This window comes from Nyctibius grandis, chromosome 29, assembly GCF_013368605.1.
Source record: "Nyctibius grandis isolate bNycGra1 chromosome 29, bNycGra1.pri, whole genome shotgun sequence".
In the NCBI taxonomy this organism is placed as follows: domain Eukaryota; kingdom Metazoa; phylum Chordata; class Aves; order Nyctibiiformes; family Nyctibiidae; genus Nyctibius; species Nyctibius grandis.
In genome coordinates, this window is record NC_090686.1 from 5,199,655 (window position 1) to 5,214,881 (window position 15,227).

At 44.8% G+C, this 15,227-nt stretch overlaps 1 protein-coding gene across 3 annotated transcripts in view; it reads right to left on the minus strand.

The window, feature by feature from the left end:
• The window catches only part of PHF2 (PHD finger protein 2), a 102,918-nt gene that overhangs the window by 35,894 nt on the left and 51,797 nt on the right, over window positions 1-15,227 (minus strand). For all 3 annotated transcript variants that reach the window (XM_068419855.1, XM_068419856.1, XM_068419853.1), the window contains exons 2-4: window positions 10,865-10,950; window positions 3,942-4,056; window positions 889-1,049 (exon numbers count right to left, since the gene is read on the minus strand). In XM_068419855.1, coding sequence (XP_068275956.1) covers window positions 889-1,049; window positions 3,942-4,056; window positions 10,865-10,950 — 362 coding nt within the window. The remainder of the gene's footprint in view (window positions 1-888; window positions 1,050-3,941; window positions 4,057-10,864; window positions 10,951-15,227) is intronic.

Genomic DNA, 15,227 nt, shown 5'->3' on the forward strand with positions numbered 1-15,227 from the left:
CCCTGCCTATCCCTAATAGATACAGTCAAGAACACCAGTAGCTGGTGATAGCACCCTCCAGTTTGGGGAACAGGTCAATGGCCTGGTAAGGAGAGTGCAGGAGGAGAGGGTGGTTAGTAGACTTTATAAGGAGATAAAGGGACCATGGAACACAGATATATACATTGGAGCTGGGGTCATGGCTCCAAAAGGACGATGCCTTGCCAGAAAACTGGAAGGAGAGAGAATCAGACAGAAAGTGACACAGAGGAGAGATGGAGTGAGAGAGGACAAGAGACAAGATCACACATGCTAAAGGAAGAAGGATGAGGAGACAAGCCACGCGACTTCAGAGCACTTCCATGGCTCCTGGCCAAGGTATGTCTTCCAAGGTGGGATGACGTGATGACTTGTGAGAAGATGCAGTACAATGCCCTGCTCAGCTTAGAGACAGGAGGATGCCAAAATGAATCCAAATGACCAGCAACAATAAAAATAGCTCTCACTGACAGCAGTGTTAAAAAACGTACTGCCTTTGCAGAGTGGGAGTCTCAGTCTAGTAATTCCTTCAATACAAAGTGAGATGGCAGTAATCAATTAAGACCTGGCCTAAAGAAACAATTTTTTGATACTACTATGACTGTTTCTTTTAATGCAGTGCTATGGAGTACAATGCAGTCTGGCTCAGGCTCACTGTAAGATACACAAGTTCGTATAAGAAACAAGAGTGAATTAATTGCTAATTACAAGCCACCACTACATAACAAATATTGAAGTCAGCATAGCTCAAGACATAGACAATATTTTACAATATATTTTACATTTTTTTACACAAATAATTTATGTATTTTTTTAAAAAAGCAGCTGAGCTCCAAACAGCACAATGCCACCTGCTTGCCAGATACTCACCAACGTAGTTTTCAACATCGCTGACGTAGAAGGTGGGTGCAGGTACGGACAAACCCAGGCCGTCCTTCTTCAGGACGAGGATGGGCTCTGCAAAGCCGTTTTCTTCCAAATACTCTGTTGTTAGTTGGCTGCCTGGCACTTTCACAACTATATCTTCAGCACTGAAAAAGTAAACACAGATTCAATGGTGAGGTGCTTCCACGCAGAGTTTGGCATCTTCTGCATGTCACTACTGAAAGGCAAAAGTTATGAAAAAGCAATTATATGCAAATTAGGTGCATAAGACAAAAGCCAAAAAGCCATTTATTGCAAAGCACGCAGGGCAGACTAAAATCGTCTGGAATCGATTTGCTCGAGCCTCATGCACCAACTACTGGAAACTCCTAAACTAACAGCTTACGGAAAAAGACCGTTTTCCTCAACTACGTGGATCTGTCGAGTTACCAGTGATCAATGTTAAAGAAATCAGTGTTATATGTTCCACTCTAAAGAAGGCAAGATTAAAAATGTTACATAATCTCAAATAAATTGTCCAGGAAATACTTTGCAAATCCTTTTTAAGTACTCAAATAAATTGCTCAGGAAATATCCTGCAAATCATTTTCAGGTCTCTGGGAGGGCGTCAAAGGGATTAAGTAAAGAGCAGCTTTGTCAGACGACCAGCTACTTGCACCGACAGCTCTCAAGGGAAATTCAAGTCTGATTTCTAGATCTTTTCAAGAGTAAAACACTTTGAATTCAGAGCGAAAAGTGACTGTATATGAACGACCATCAGTCTCAAAGCGCCCTGCTACCCTGTGTAGTTTGTCAGCCAGGCTCCGAAAACCGTCTGGCAGGCCAGGGCCATGGCTGCTGGCAGGGGAAATAGCAAAACTTCGAGTGTTCACCCCAAAAAGCACTACCTCCCTGAGCGGGTAAGGCTGATACATGACTGCCCTCTCCTGCAGCACTCCTGAACTACAGCTCCCATCTTCATGGGACTGACGGGAAAGGGGACGAGGCTGTGAGCACCGCCATGGCGACTGGCACGCTCAGGCCTCACCGCCTTTGCCGCCCCATGAAGCCCCACACCCTTTACCTGTGGGGGCTCCCCCACACCCCTTGCTGTGGGGGGTCCTCCTTCGACCCTGCCGTGAAGGGGGAACCCCTCGCCCTGGGTCTGGTCAGGCCGCCCCGGCAGGGATACACCAGGCGGGAGAACAAGATGGCCGGATGTAAATTGTAGAAATCCAGCTTATTTCTGGGTCACCCCAGCCACAGTGCATCAGCAATGGCTGATCAGAAGGAAAACTGAATTAATAATTAATTCAAAGAAGCATTCCTCATTTGTGTGAGCACTGGTACTGTACACCAGCAACGTGCAAAGAACGAGGCTGGAGGTTTTAAGGACCGAGAAGCAAACCATGATTTACCATTAAACCTCTGCACTTACTTTACAGTGCCCATATATCTCTCACATAGTTGTTCAAGTCTGATTTGCTTCCATATGTGCCACAGAAACTTACACATAGTTGTAAAGAGAGATCAGTACCAGAGCATCTAGTAATGATCGTGCCAAAATGGAGAGTCTGGCACCTACACTGAAGTACCTGAACCATCAATTTAATTATTATTACTACTACTACTACCACTCTAATGCTATTTTGGCAGTAAACATTCAGAACTGGAATGATATGAATTATATTTTTTGCCTTTTTGCTCTCTTCACTGTTCTTTTTGATCTGAGCCTCACCAAGGGCCCAACTGTGGGTTATAATTCACTGTCGTGGGCTGTGAATCAGCAATGATGTTCCTTTAAACTGAGACCCCAGTTTTCCGTTCATCACATCCTGACTGATGAGTGTTGGGTTTTATTCTGTGAACATCTGCTGATTTCATTAATTTTCTTCAGAAGATAAAATTTCTCAACAGGACTTTGTTTTCCTAATGGCACAAGTGTAGATGTCAGAGGCCTGCATCTTGCAGGCACTCCTTTTGGCTACAGATCCTTCGTTCTCAGAAACTTTAAGTTGGCAGCAGGATTTTCTGATGTGCACATTTATGTGGGAAACAAACAGACAAAAAAACAGGGGTCCTTTTTTTTTTTTACAATTTGGGAGTGACTCAGCTATTGCATATGTGAGTGCAATCTCAAAGGCCATCTGAGGTTACTGAAATCATTCTGCCTAGGCCTTCATCCTTTTTTAATTAGTTTTTCAACCTGTCAAATTGCTCTGTACACAAAAAAAAAAAACCCAAAAAAGGCTAAGACAAAAATCTAACAGGCCCAAATAAAAATGGCCAAGCAACTGAAAATACTGGGTCCTGAGTTCAGCGAAACACATCTGTAAGTGCTGCGAACACTTTGTGGAGGTATTTTCAGCCTTTTCCTTAACCAGCCTAAGACCAGTATCTGAAATTAAACGTGAAATTAAATTCTCCGTAAAAAGGAAGAAGTTTTGTGTTTACCAAGTCCACTTTACTAGCCTACAAGGATTCTTCTAAAATAATTAGTCATTAATAATTAAGGATTTATTTGGCTAAGGCCTACATTAAAGAACCGGAAGAAAATCATCACTCTTACAAATGGCTGTGAAGCAGCCTAATAAAGTGTGGAACATGTCACCTAACAATTAGCGCTATTCATTACCCCAAATAAGAGAGCCTTTGTCACTGTAGCAACTGAGGATATCATTGTTCTTCTTTTCAAGATGGAGACAGACTTCAGCAAAAGCTTTAGTATTTTGGAGAACCAGATAATTCTATGCAATAAATAAGTTAGTTTCTTATGCAAGTGAATGTTGTAGGAGCCAAACGCATTCTTGTTCTTGTCTTCACAAATACCAGCTTCTATGGAAATCCACAGGAAACAGGCTCAATCAAGAGTAGATTTTAATATGGCTGCACAAATATAAAAAAGGGAAGAGCCTGGGACATTTGTAATAAACCAGCACTCATTTAAACTTCATTGCTCTGTACTACATAATGCTTGCCACAGGGATCATCATCAGCTTCGGAGGAAACAGGCTATATACCTCGACAGTCCTGTCCACACGTGCAGCTGAACAACCTACCTTGGAAAAGTACGACTTCGAAGTTCCTTTATAAAGACTTGGCTCCCGTTCTGTACTGGTTTGACCTCTGTCGTCTGTCCAGTATCGTGTTTATGCCAATTTCTTTTCTTTTTCACTGAAAAAGAATGAATTGGACAGTACTGTATGTTAAGTAGAAGATAATTATTAAGACATTTGAAGGCAGGACAGACCTTCATTTCATTTCTTACGCGAGCAGAAAAGAGGGAACCCCCGCTATGCTGCACTGCAAATTTTAATATTGCTCTCAATTCACCATTAGACAATTATACTGTAGCCTGAAGATCTATTACATACTGAACACTGTTCGTTTTGTAACATAAGGGCAACCAGACGGATAATTACCGAGCTGCACAGCTACCGCAGGCTTTACGCAAACACAGGCTCTGGACGTTTTGTACTTGCCAGACTACACACTTAATCCTTATCACAAAACTCTCAGAAAGCCACTTTTCTGCCTTCTCAATATGCAGTATAGATCTTTATGAACATATTTGTCATGAATTACCTTAGTCTAAAGATCTGTCCAGCAGTGGCAGATGTGATATCAATTTTGATAGGCTTTGGATTATGCCCTGCACACAGCATGCATATAAAAGGAAAAAGAAAAAAAATATGCAGAGGCACCATAAATGCAATTTTTAGAACTCCTCTTATCCCTAGGTTTTAAAAGGCAAGCCAGGCTTAGGCCTTAAGTTGACGACAGCAGACTGAAGGCCCCTCGACTGTGCTCCCAGTGGGTGACAGACATATAGGCAAGTTCGCAATGGAACAAGGGTCAGCTGGAATAAGCACAAACATATAAGTCAAATGTCAGTGTAGTTCTGCCTTGCCTCTTTGACAGCCAGATAAGGCAGAGCAAGAAAAACTGGTCCAGCTTTTTCTCTTAGTCAGCACTATCTCTCTCAGCTGTTCCTACTTTCACAGTCTGTCCAGACATGCTCATTTTGGTAGTAAATTGTTGTTGTCCCAAGTGCACATTCATAGCATTTCAAGCCTCTGTTAGTAGACTTTTCATATGTCACAACTTTCTTCTCTTTTTCACCCCTGTTTTACATCATGAAACGCAGTATTTTACCCCAAAATCAGGCTTTTCTTAGTGTTCAAAACAACTAGGGAAGGAACCAGACTCCTCAGTAACCATGCATGGACGGCACTCTTTCCTCGCTCTTTGCACATGCACACACACACAGATCCACAAACTTTTTCATTAAGAAAGGAATCAGGAGGCCACAGCTATAAGACATCAGGTTCGAAAAAATCTAACTTTGTTTTCCCGACCACAACGCTGGAGTAACTCAAGTAAAGACATCTCCTGACGAATCCAGCCCAGGATTTGCACAAAGCACACTGGTTTTATTAGTTCCATGCAGCTCTCCAGCCTAGCTGGATATATTCATTAAAGCTGCTAGTTCTTTATCTTAATGACTCTCAGGCTTAGTGTATTAATTCAATGTTCCTGGTAACAAAGGAAACAAGCCCGACATGAATGCCAAACCTTCATCCTCTCCTTCCCTTTCCAACGACTGCCTCCTCCCCCTCTCAGCAGATCCGAACCAACACTGGGGCTCTTCCCACAACTCCCAGTGAAACAGGTGTCGCTTGCCACAGCGAAAATTAAAGAGCTTATCATATTAGCGTGTTCTTTTATTACACTTCAGATAGCACGGAGCATCGAGAAATAAAAGCGGCAAATCAGTGCTGAATTAAGAAATTCACTGCAACTCTTCAAAAAGCACCAGGGAGCTATTTCCCTTGGCACTGAGCGCCAGCAAGCACCCACCTCTCACACCCACCTCTCGCGCAGAGGCAACAAAGATGCCTCCGCCGCCAGAACGCTCCCCAGGAGGTGCCATCTCTCAGCCGGCAGCAAGCTGGCTGCTGTACTCCATTATAACACAGCAAACAATCGACATTTGGCCCATTTTTACAGAATCACAGACTGGTTTGGGTTAGAAGGGACCTTAAAGACCATCCAGTTCCAACCCCCCTGCCACGGGCAGGGACACCTTCCACCAGACCAGGTTGCTCCAAGCCCCATCCAACCTGGTCCTGAACACTGCCAGCGAGGGGGCAGCCACAGCTTCTCTGGGCAACCTGGGCCAGTGTCTCACCACCCTCAGTGGAAAGAATTCCTTCCTAATATCTAATCTAAATCTCCCCTCTTTCAGTTTAAAACTGTTCCTCCTCGTCCTGTCACTCCATGCCCATATAAAAAGCCCCTCTCCCACTTTCCTGTAGGCCCCTGAGGCACTGGAAGGTGCTAGAAGGTCTCCCCAGAGCCTTCTCTTCTCCAGGTTGAACAGCCCCAGCTCTCTCAGCCTGTCTCCAGAGCAGAGGTGCTCCAGCCCTCTGAGCATCTTCGTGGCCTCCTCTGGACTCTAACAGCTCCATGTCCTTCTTGTGTTGGGGGCCCCAGAGCTGGACGCAGCACTGCAGGGGGGGTCTCACGAGAGCGGAGCAGAGGGGCAGAATCCCCTCCCTGGACCTGCTGGCCACGCAGCTTGTGATGCAGCCCAGGATACAGTTGGCTTTCTGGGCTGCCAGCGCACGTTGCCAGCTCATGTTTTCAGCCATTCTCTTGATGTTTCATCTTTACCATGAACACCACAGTAAAGATTAAAGGCTCATTAACATGTGCAACAAATGCTAGCTTTGGCCAGAAAGGCCGCTGTTTCTTAAACGATTACAGATTTCTTTTTCTGCAGAACTTTCTGATCCAAATTTGACCGTTGGAAAGTATAATCTGCTCCTTCTACAGGAAACCCTCTGGAAGAAAAAGGGAATGTATTTTTATGAAATCTGTATCTCAAAAGGAATAATTCTAGACTTCAAAGGTATACTTACATTATTTCAAATGTATTTATGAAGAAGGGATACCTAGAAGCGCCCTGTTAGTACTCTGTTGATTTATATTAAAGGTTGTAACTACCTAAAAACAGTTTCAGCCTGACTTCGGTTTGCTTGCATTTATGTAACTTCACCAATTCCAAAGAATTTCTCCTGATTTTCGCCACTGCAAATGAGACAGCAATCAAACCGAACATTTCAGATCATGTTATGAAAATGAGTCAAGTCTGCCTAAACAAAGCACTGACATTTTATTTAAATGATGTCAGAAAATTCTGTGCGAACGTGTGTAATTTTTCCCAAAGAGGAGTCCCTACAAATTTCATTAAACCAAAATGGCTTAAAATGTCATCTGACAGGAAGCAATCTTCTGAAATAGTAGCCACACACTGGTAAAGTGGAAAAATGTAAGAAGAGGAAAATGATTTTTAAATTTGACATCTGGAAAACATATATTGCGGAATGCGTGCTCCAGAAATACATGTATATTTTTAAATCCAGACGAGTTGCATAACAGACAATTGGTGTCTGTGTTTCCCTTTGCTAATCTTGCACTAATTAAATCCTACCAGTGAACTGCTGGCTCTGGGACAACACTTCCTTGCTTATTACAAAACTGATACTGCTAGATAAGTAGTTTAAACATATATTGTAACAGTTCATAACAGATCATCTCACAGAAGTCCCAGCAGAGCCCGAGTGCCGTGGCGCAGGACGCCCTGCATACAAATGCCTGGCAGAGTGAATGCATTAAGCCAAGCTGTTCCTGCCTTCATTTAATGGGTCTTTTAACTTTCCCGGCCTGTTGCACTCCGCAAGGAGGGGCTACAGGATAACAGCCTCATTTTTCAACAGCATCCACGATTCCACGAGTTAATGGTGAAAACGGCTATGGGGCTGGAGGATCTCTGATCTTGCACTTCACCAAAACTCAAGGTAAGGTTATCAATAACTAACGTCTAAATGTTCCTGGAATTTTTACGCTCGACTACTTTGCTGATTGGTCTTGTACATCATTAAACTTTCTGCAATGCATCTGAAGGCAGAAAATAAAGTCGTATTGCTGTACTGCAGCATGATATAATGTTCTGGATTCCTACCACACTGATAACCTCATACATTGACAAGACCAGAACTAGCGACAGTGCTCCAGCAGCGCTTTCTGCTGTGCTGTACCATGCAGACTGAGGGACGTATTCCCAAGTCGGATTTTTATTTGGATAAAAAGAATTGGATAGGCAAAAACCTTCTTAAAGCATCAGAAGATTGTTGTCCATTCACCTCTCCTCGTCTTAACTGGTATAGCTCTCACAGTATCCTCCAGGGCAAAACGTCCAGCATACAGCTGGATAAACACATAATGCAATGGATGAACAATTGGCTGACAGGTAGGGCTCAAAGAGTTATAGTAAATGGGGTTACATCGGGCTGGCAACCGGTCACTAGTGGGGTTCCTCAGGGATCCACCTTGGGGCCAGTGCTCTTCAATATCTTCATTAGTCATCTGGACGCAGGACTTGAAGGACTACTATCCAAGTTTGCTGATGACACAAAACTGGGAGGAGCTGTTGACACTCCCGAGGGCAGAGAGGCCCTGCAGAGACACCTACATAAATTAGAAAGGTGGGCCATCACCAACCGCATGAGGTTTAACAAGAGAAAGTGCTGCATTTTGCACCTGGAACATGGCACCACTGGATGTACACACAGACTGGGGAACGAGAGGCTGGAGAGCAGCCCTGCAGAAAGGGATCTGGGGGTTCTGGTCGATGGCAAGCTGAACATGAGCCAACAGTGTGCCCTGGCAGCCAAGAGGGCCAACCGTGTCCTGGGGTGCATCAAGCATAGTATTGCTGTGCCGGTCGAGGGAGGTGATTGTCCCGCTCTACTCTGCACTGGTGCGGCCTCACCTTGAGTACTGTGTGCAGTTTTGGGCACCACAGTATAAAAAGGATGTGAAGATACTAGAGAGTGTCCAGAAGAGAGCCACAAAGATGGTGAAGGCTTTAGAGGGGAAGCCGTACGAGGAGCGGCTGAAGTCACTGGGTCTGTCCAGCTTGGAGAAGAGAAGACTGAGGGGAGACCTCATTGCGGTCTACAACTTCCTCACAAGGGGAAGTGGAGAAGGAGGCGCTGACCTCTTCACCCTGGCGACCAGTGACAGAACTCGAGGGAATGGCAGGAAGATATGTCAGGGGAGGTTTAGGTTGGATATTAGGAAAATGTTCTTCACCCAGAGGGTGGTGGAGCACTGGAACAGGCTCCCCAGGGAAGCAGTCATGGTGACAAGCCTGACAGCATTTGAGAAGCATTTGGACAATGCCCTCAGACACATGGTGTGAATTCTGGGGCTGTTCTGTGCTGGGACAGGAGTTGGACTCAATGATCCTTGTGGGTCCCTTCCAACTCAGGACATTCTATGATTCTATGATTAAACTTGTAATCTTTGTGTCAAAACTCCCATTTCTTGAATTCTAAGTTTATGCACATGGTTTTTATAGAATTGATATTTAATTCCTGATTACAGACTTTTGCTCCTTCTGATTTTTTCCCCCTCGCACTGAAAAGTAGGTGCCTTTCACCATTCATAATTCAAAGCAAAGTGAAAGAAATCAAAGCATCAGACACATCTCAATGATATACAAAACTCAGAGTCTAGAAATCTTGTGCTGCTTCTTCTCCACTGGGTCGGTAACAGCCTGGGAGTATCTGCAGTCATACCCCCCTTTTCAACACAACCCATTCTAATACCAAATTGTTCACTTGAAGGTGATTTGTGGTTATTTGTTCGACCAATTTCCAGTGTGTTTGTCAGAAATCTTCCAATAAAACATAAGAAAGGCTGACTCTCTTAAACCAAAACACTTTGGGGGGACATATTGATTCTGTTAAGTCTTTCAGAACAAGCCTCCCAAGGGTTTTTTTGCCAGCTTGCCCAATTTGTGGGTGCCCTGCTTGGGCCAAAGTTGTTAGCAGACCATCTGGGAGACAGGAATAGCTGCAGGTCATTCAGGTTTCCAGTTCACATTTGATTTTGAAGAAGGCAAAGTAGAAAAATGATTCCCATTTTTGCCCCCAAAACAAACATTTCTGACTCCTTCCTGTAGAAATTTTTTATACTTTAACTTGTAAGGCAGTGCAGAAATAATTGTTTATTTTTCAAATTACTGAATTTTAACACAAGTCAGTTTCCAGCCATCCCTTGTTTCACACTAAAAAAGGAACATTAGGATTTGTTCGGCTCCTGGGAGATGAGCGCAGTGTTCTTCCTCTGTGTGTTGCTCTAAGGTAGCAAAGCAGTGAGAACCTTCACATCATTGTTGCTTATTTACAATAAACGGCTTTCAAGCAAAGCATTTCATCTTTTACAGGGATTGGTCTCGTCTCTTTTTTCTCCCCATTGTATAATAGAAAGAATTTGTGAATTAACCGGACCAAAGCAAACACATCCTACAGTTCTTTCCCAGACAAAACTCCCACTGAGATCAACTGTCACTTTTACTCAGGAGAACTTTTTCCTGTGAAAGAACTGCAAGAATTGGCACCCTCAGTGCATGCTACAATTTTGACTGCCACCGAAATCGCTACAGTTTTATATCCAGGCCAAGCGTAACATACTGTTTCTTACTCTTCTCATCCAAAGAGAAAAAACACCATGTAGTTTCCAAAACTCACTGTATTAGACCTAGCTGTCTTTGTAGGATTTTTCTAGCCCACGGTACTAAGTGCCTTCACAATTCGTAATTCCGTGCGATGAAGGAAGCATCATTTTCATCGCTGGGACTGAGGACTGAAGCTGTCCTGGTAAGGAGCCTTCCATTAGCTCATACACACTGCCTGAGGCCAGGCAGGGAGCTGCATCCAACGCTCCACAATCCAGCCCCTGGTTTCCTTCCCGTAACATCTTTTTCCACCTCATGGTTTGAATTCTAATATTTATGACACGTGATATTTAGGTGTGTCTTTTTGTAATGAGAAAAAAAAAAAAAGCTTCTTTTGTTTAAACATACAGAATCTGCTATGTGGCTGAGGACCAGCTGTGCAAGAATACTTACAAGTAGACTTTCCGTGGGTTTTCTCACAATTTGGACAATGATAGATGTCGATATCTGGTGCCTCTTCTTCTTCAACACCCACACAGCTGGAATACATGAAGGCAAGTATTACATTAGCCTGAGTCCATCTGCAAACACGCAAGCACACAATTAATAATGAAAAAAACCAAACCCAATAAGCTGTGCATTTACTATGCAGCTACGCTGACTGCTAACGGCGGTATCAAAGCAAAGCTTAGGGGCTTTTTACACTAGTACAGTCAGCCTGGATTTCTTCCAGCCTGCATTCCTGATGTGGTGCTAAAAAAGGTGTCATTCAGAAGCCCACTTCCAGCTCACTGCGGACTCTATTAAAATGTGGCAGAGAGCCCCAAAGAATTTTTTTACCCAGGGAGACCATTTTGTATCTACATAGAGTTCTCCAAGCACCATCCCGCATAAACCTAATTAACAAAACATCCTCTTTACCAGGCATGCACGGACAGCTGCGGGGTACCAGAGCAATCTTGGCAAGGCACACCATATGCAAGACTCCTATAGGTTCCATCCCTATTACAACACAAGAAGATGAGGAGGAAAAGAAGACACAAAGCTCACAGCACTGCTGGCTGCCAAGAAGATGGGTTGTATCACGGCAGCTGCTTAGAACACCCACCGAGATTATTTTGGATGGCACAACACATGCAACAACACAGCGCAGCCCGCGGGCAAGCCGCGCGAACGCAATCCGATGGCAGAACGCAGCGCTGGGGAAAAAAACAAAACTAAACTGCAAAGGAATGAAGTACCCACGATAAGAAGTTGTTGCGCAGTCGATGCGCCGAGCAGCCAGCCAAATAATCAAACTCCAGCACAGCACTGTTCCTTCTGACGAAGAAAAGCAAACAGGATTCTGCTCCTGCTTGCTCGGCGTGAAGTGGCCCAGGCTGCAAGGCACATTTGCAGCGCAGAAAAAAAAGAGTTTCAGCTGGGTGCTGTGAGATACAGCCCTCGTGTCACGGCTCCATGGGAGCTCAACTAGGCACGAGGATCCACGAGAGGCAACAAAGGTAGCTTCACCTTAGCCACCTCCACAAACAAGGCTAGATCACACCGCGATAAGAGCACTCTTGGAGTTTCTCTGCTTCACAGCGTGAAATGCCTGCTCAGTGCTCTTCAGTTAGCAGAAAAAAATGATACATCTCTTCTGCCAGAGAAAGGGTTTAGGCACGTGTCATGACAATGCCATCTCCATGCATGTGGTAGCATTCAGCCTCACAGAATCACAGAATCAACCAGGTTGGAAGAGACCTCTGGGATCACCAAGTCCAACCATTGCCCTGACACCACCACGTCAACTAGACCAGGGCACTAAGTGCCATGTCCAGTCTTTTCTTAAACACATCCAGAGATGGTGACTCCACCACCTCCCTGGGCAGCCCCTTCCAATGGCTAATGACCCTTGCTGAGAAGAAATGCTTCCTAATGTCCAACCTGAACCTCCCCTGGCGAAGCTTGAGGCTGTGTCCTCTTGTCCTATCGCTAGCTGCCTGGGAGAAGAGGCCAACTCCCACTTCACTACAACCTCCCTTCAGGTAGTTGTAGACTGCACTAAGGTCACCTCTGAGCCTCCTCTTCTCCAGGCTAAACACCCCCAGCTCCCTCAGCCGTTCCTCGTAGCTCAGACCCTCCAGACCCTTCACCAGCTTGGTCGCCCTCCTCTGGACTCGCTCCAACACCTCAACATCTTTCTTGAAGTGCGGGGCCCAGAACTGGACACAGTATTCAAGGTGTATTCAAGCCTCCCTGCATCCCGCTGGCAGTGCAAAACAATGATTAGTGCAAGAAGACGAATCCAGAGGTTTGAGCTGCTGGTTGTGCCCCGTAGGAAGCACAGGAAAGGATGTTTGCTCCTCTCCCGCAGGGAAGGCAACAGGGTGGGTCAGTTCTGTTGAGTGACTTACAGAATCTCTCAAACCATTCTCCCTGTGTTCAAGCTCTTTAGGACAACACCACAGTGTCCAAAACTACAAACAAATTAAACAATTAGAGAAATTCATGTAGGTTGGACATGCCGGTAACTACTAAACGTGATGGTCTAGCTGCAGGAAGGCCCTAAACTCCTGGTTGCTGGCAGAGAGAAAGGTGCACAGATAAAGGAAGGATAACACACGGTTGTGCATGCCCACCCCTTCTATGCCTTTTTACACCTTGCAAGTCACTGCTGGTGTGAAGCAGCTACCTGGCTCCATGGAGCTCAGCTCTCCTGATGCCTGTGGCGGAGGGTGCGCACGTGTGTGCACGCACACGGTGTACGGGAGCTCACACGCAAACACGTGCACGCTTGGGGTGGGAGGAGAAACTTAAAATACACTGTGACCCTCTCTGTTTACAAAGGTGGGTTTGAAACCACTTTCGAATCGAAGGCACGCAGTGACGTGTAACCGTACGCATCAGGATTACGAGCCACAGATCTATTTGCTTTTAGAAAAGAGCATCAACAAAACCCATCTTGAGTCTGCAACCAAGCTGGAAAAAGCCAAACTAGGTAAGATACGGAAACAAATCTTTTTTATAACCATTGTAAATGTTTTGTCAAAATAAGATTCTGCCAGAAACCTCTGTGGATGTTTTCATCCTGTTGCAGCTGCCAGTGCATGTATGCGACCCAGCTCCCTCCAAACCCAAGAGTAGAGGGTGAGAGAAGCTTTGTAACCAAAGCCAGAGAAACTCTCATTTTTGTGCGTTCAGCTTGTGCACAGGCTGGTAAACAGGACATCAGTTCTGAATTGTGTAAAAGCAACTGCAGATTTCGCTGATTTTTTTTTTATTAAACAGTTACTTGAAAAAACACAAAATCATTGGGTCTCCCTGGGCAGACAACATGGAAAACTGATGAGTAACTTTGCAGACAGGAAAAATCATCACAACAATCCAGTCCTCAGAGTCAAGTACGTACAGGCAGTAAAATACCAGATTAAGCAGCAGAAAATTTAAACAAACTCTGGCAGATTAGGAGCAACCACAGGAGAATATAGAGGATTCCTCTACCCATAAAGCTGCATCAGCTGCTTATGTCACTACATTCAGCTTGTTAAGCTTAGTAAAGGTGTGGATTAGGCTCTACACAAAGGCTTGAAAAGTCTATATTTAGCTAAACTAAGGAGATGAGACCCTTGGGCGCTGCATGGATTGCCACAGGAGGAGGTACGAAAAGCTACTGCACTGGGCGAAGGCTTCAGTGCGGTGGGAGCTATTGTTCTGAGAGCAAGTACAAATATTTCACTAGAACAAAATGGAAAAGTAAAAATAATTGCCCTCAAACGCAAACGCTCCTCTAAAAGATGCAGTCAACTTTTCCAACTACAGCATGGCTTTTGAATAAGGTCAGGCCATTTACAGCTACTCATAGGCAGACGCTGCTATCTGTAGCGTATGTGAAACTGCGAGTACAAACCTTCCAAGTGATCACCCTACCGAAATGCCTCAGGTGATCTTTAACCAAAATATGAACCAGTTCCAGTTTGTGCCCCTTTTCTCAATGAAAAGAGCCAGGTATTTCCACCAGCAGAATTGTCGGTGGGTTTCCATGTCAACATACATATAAAAAATTTCCACAGTTAAAGACAGACTGATGAGACAACCCCTCAAGAACATTCCTGCCAGAAGAGGAACGAGGATTCCTTGCTGGGTGTATTGGTTTTATGTAGCAAGGTTTTGGTAGCTGGGCATCCATCAGCTCTGCAGCAGTGACCTACCCTTGAGTTGGTCTCCAGAGCATTTGCACCTGTGAATGAGAACCAGAAGGAGATTGCCAGCCTTGGCAGAAGTCAGTGCAGAGTCCTGAAGTGCTCTCCCGCCTAATTTACACATGTATTTTTTTTTTCTCAGAGTGGTTAATTAACAATAGAATAGAATCAAAGCATTTCTCCAGCTGAAAAAAAACCCACGTCCTCTATAGCAGCTGAACAGTGCTGTCCTTCCCCTCAACCCCCCAAATTCAAGCACAAATGGTGCTTTGTGTTTTGCATCTATTTTTTTTTTTTTCCATGAGAATGCTCCACTTTGGTCCCTCCAGTTTCTTTTTTCAGCCCTGTTTGCCTGAGAGAAATACAAACAAAAAGAAAAAGACTCGAGCCGAGCATCTGACCCCCTACAACGATCAAAGGGGTTCAGAGTCAGACAGTGCAGGATCACAGGCGGAGTGTTTGGGAGCAGCCTCCAGCAACGGGCCCTGCCGCAGCCGGCCCCACGTTAATCTGTCAATATGAGCCCCGGATGCGTTACCAGCGACGGAGAAGAACTGGAAAAAGCTCTCAGTAGCACTTTTGTGTGATTATTCAGAAGCGCCGGTGAGATAAAAACGGACACAAGAGGTTCAGCC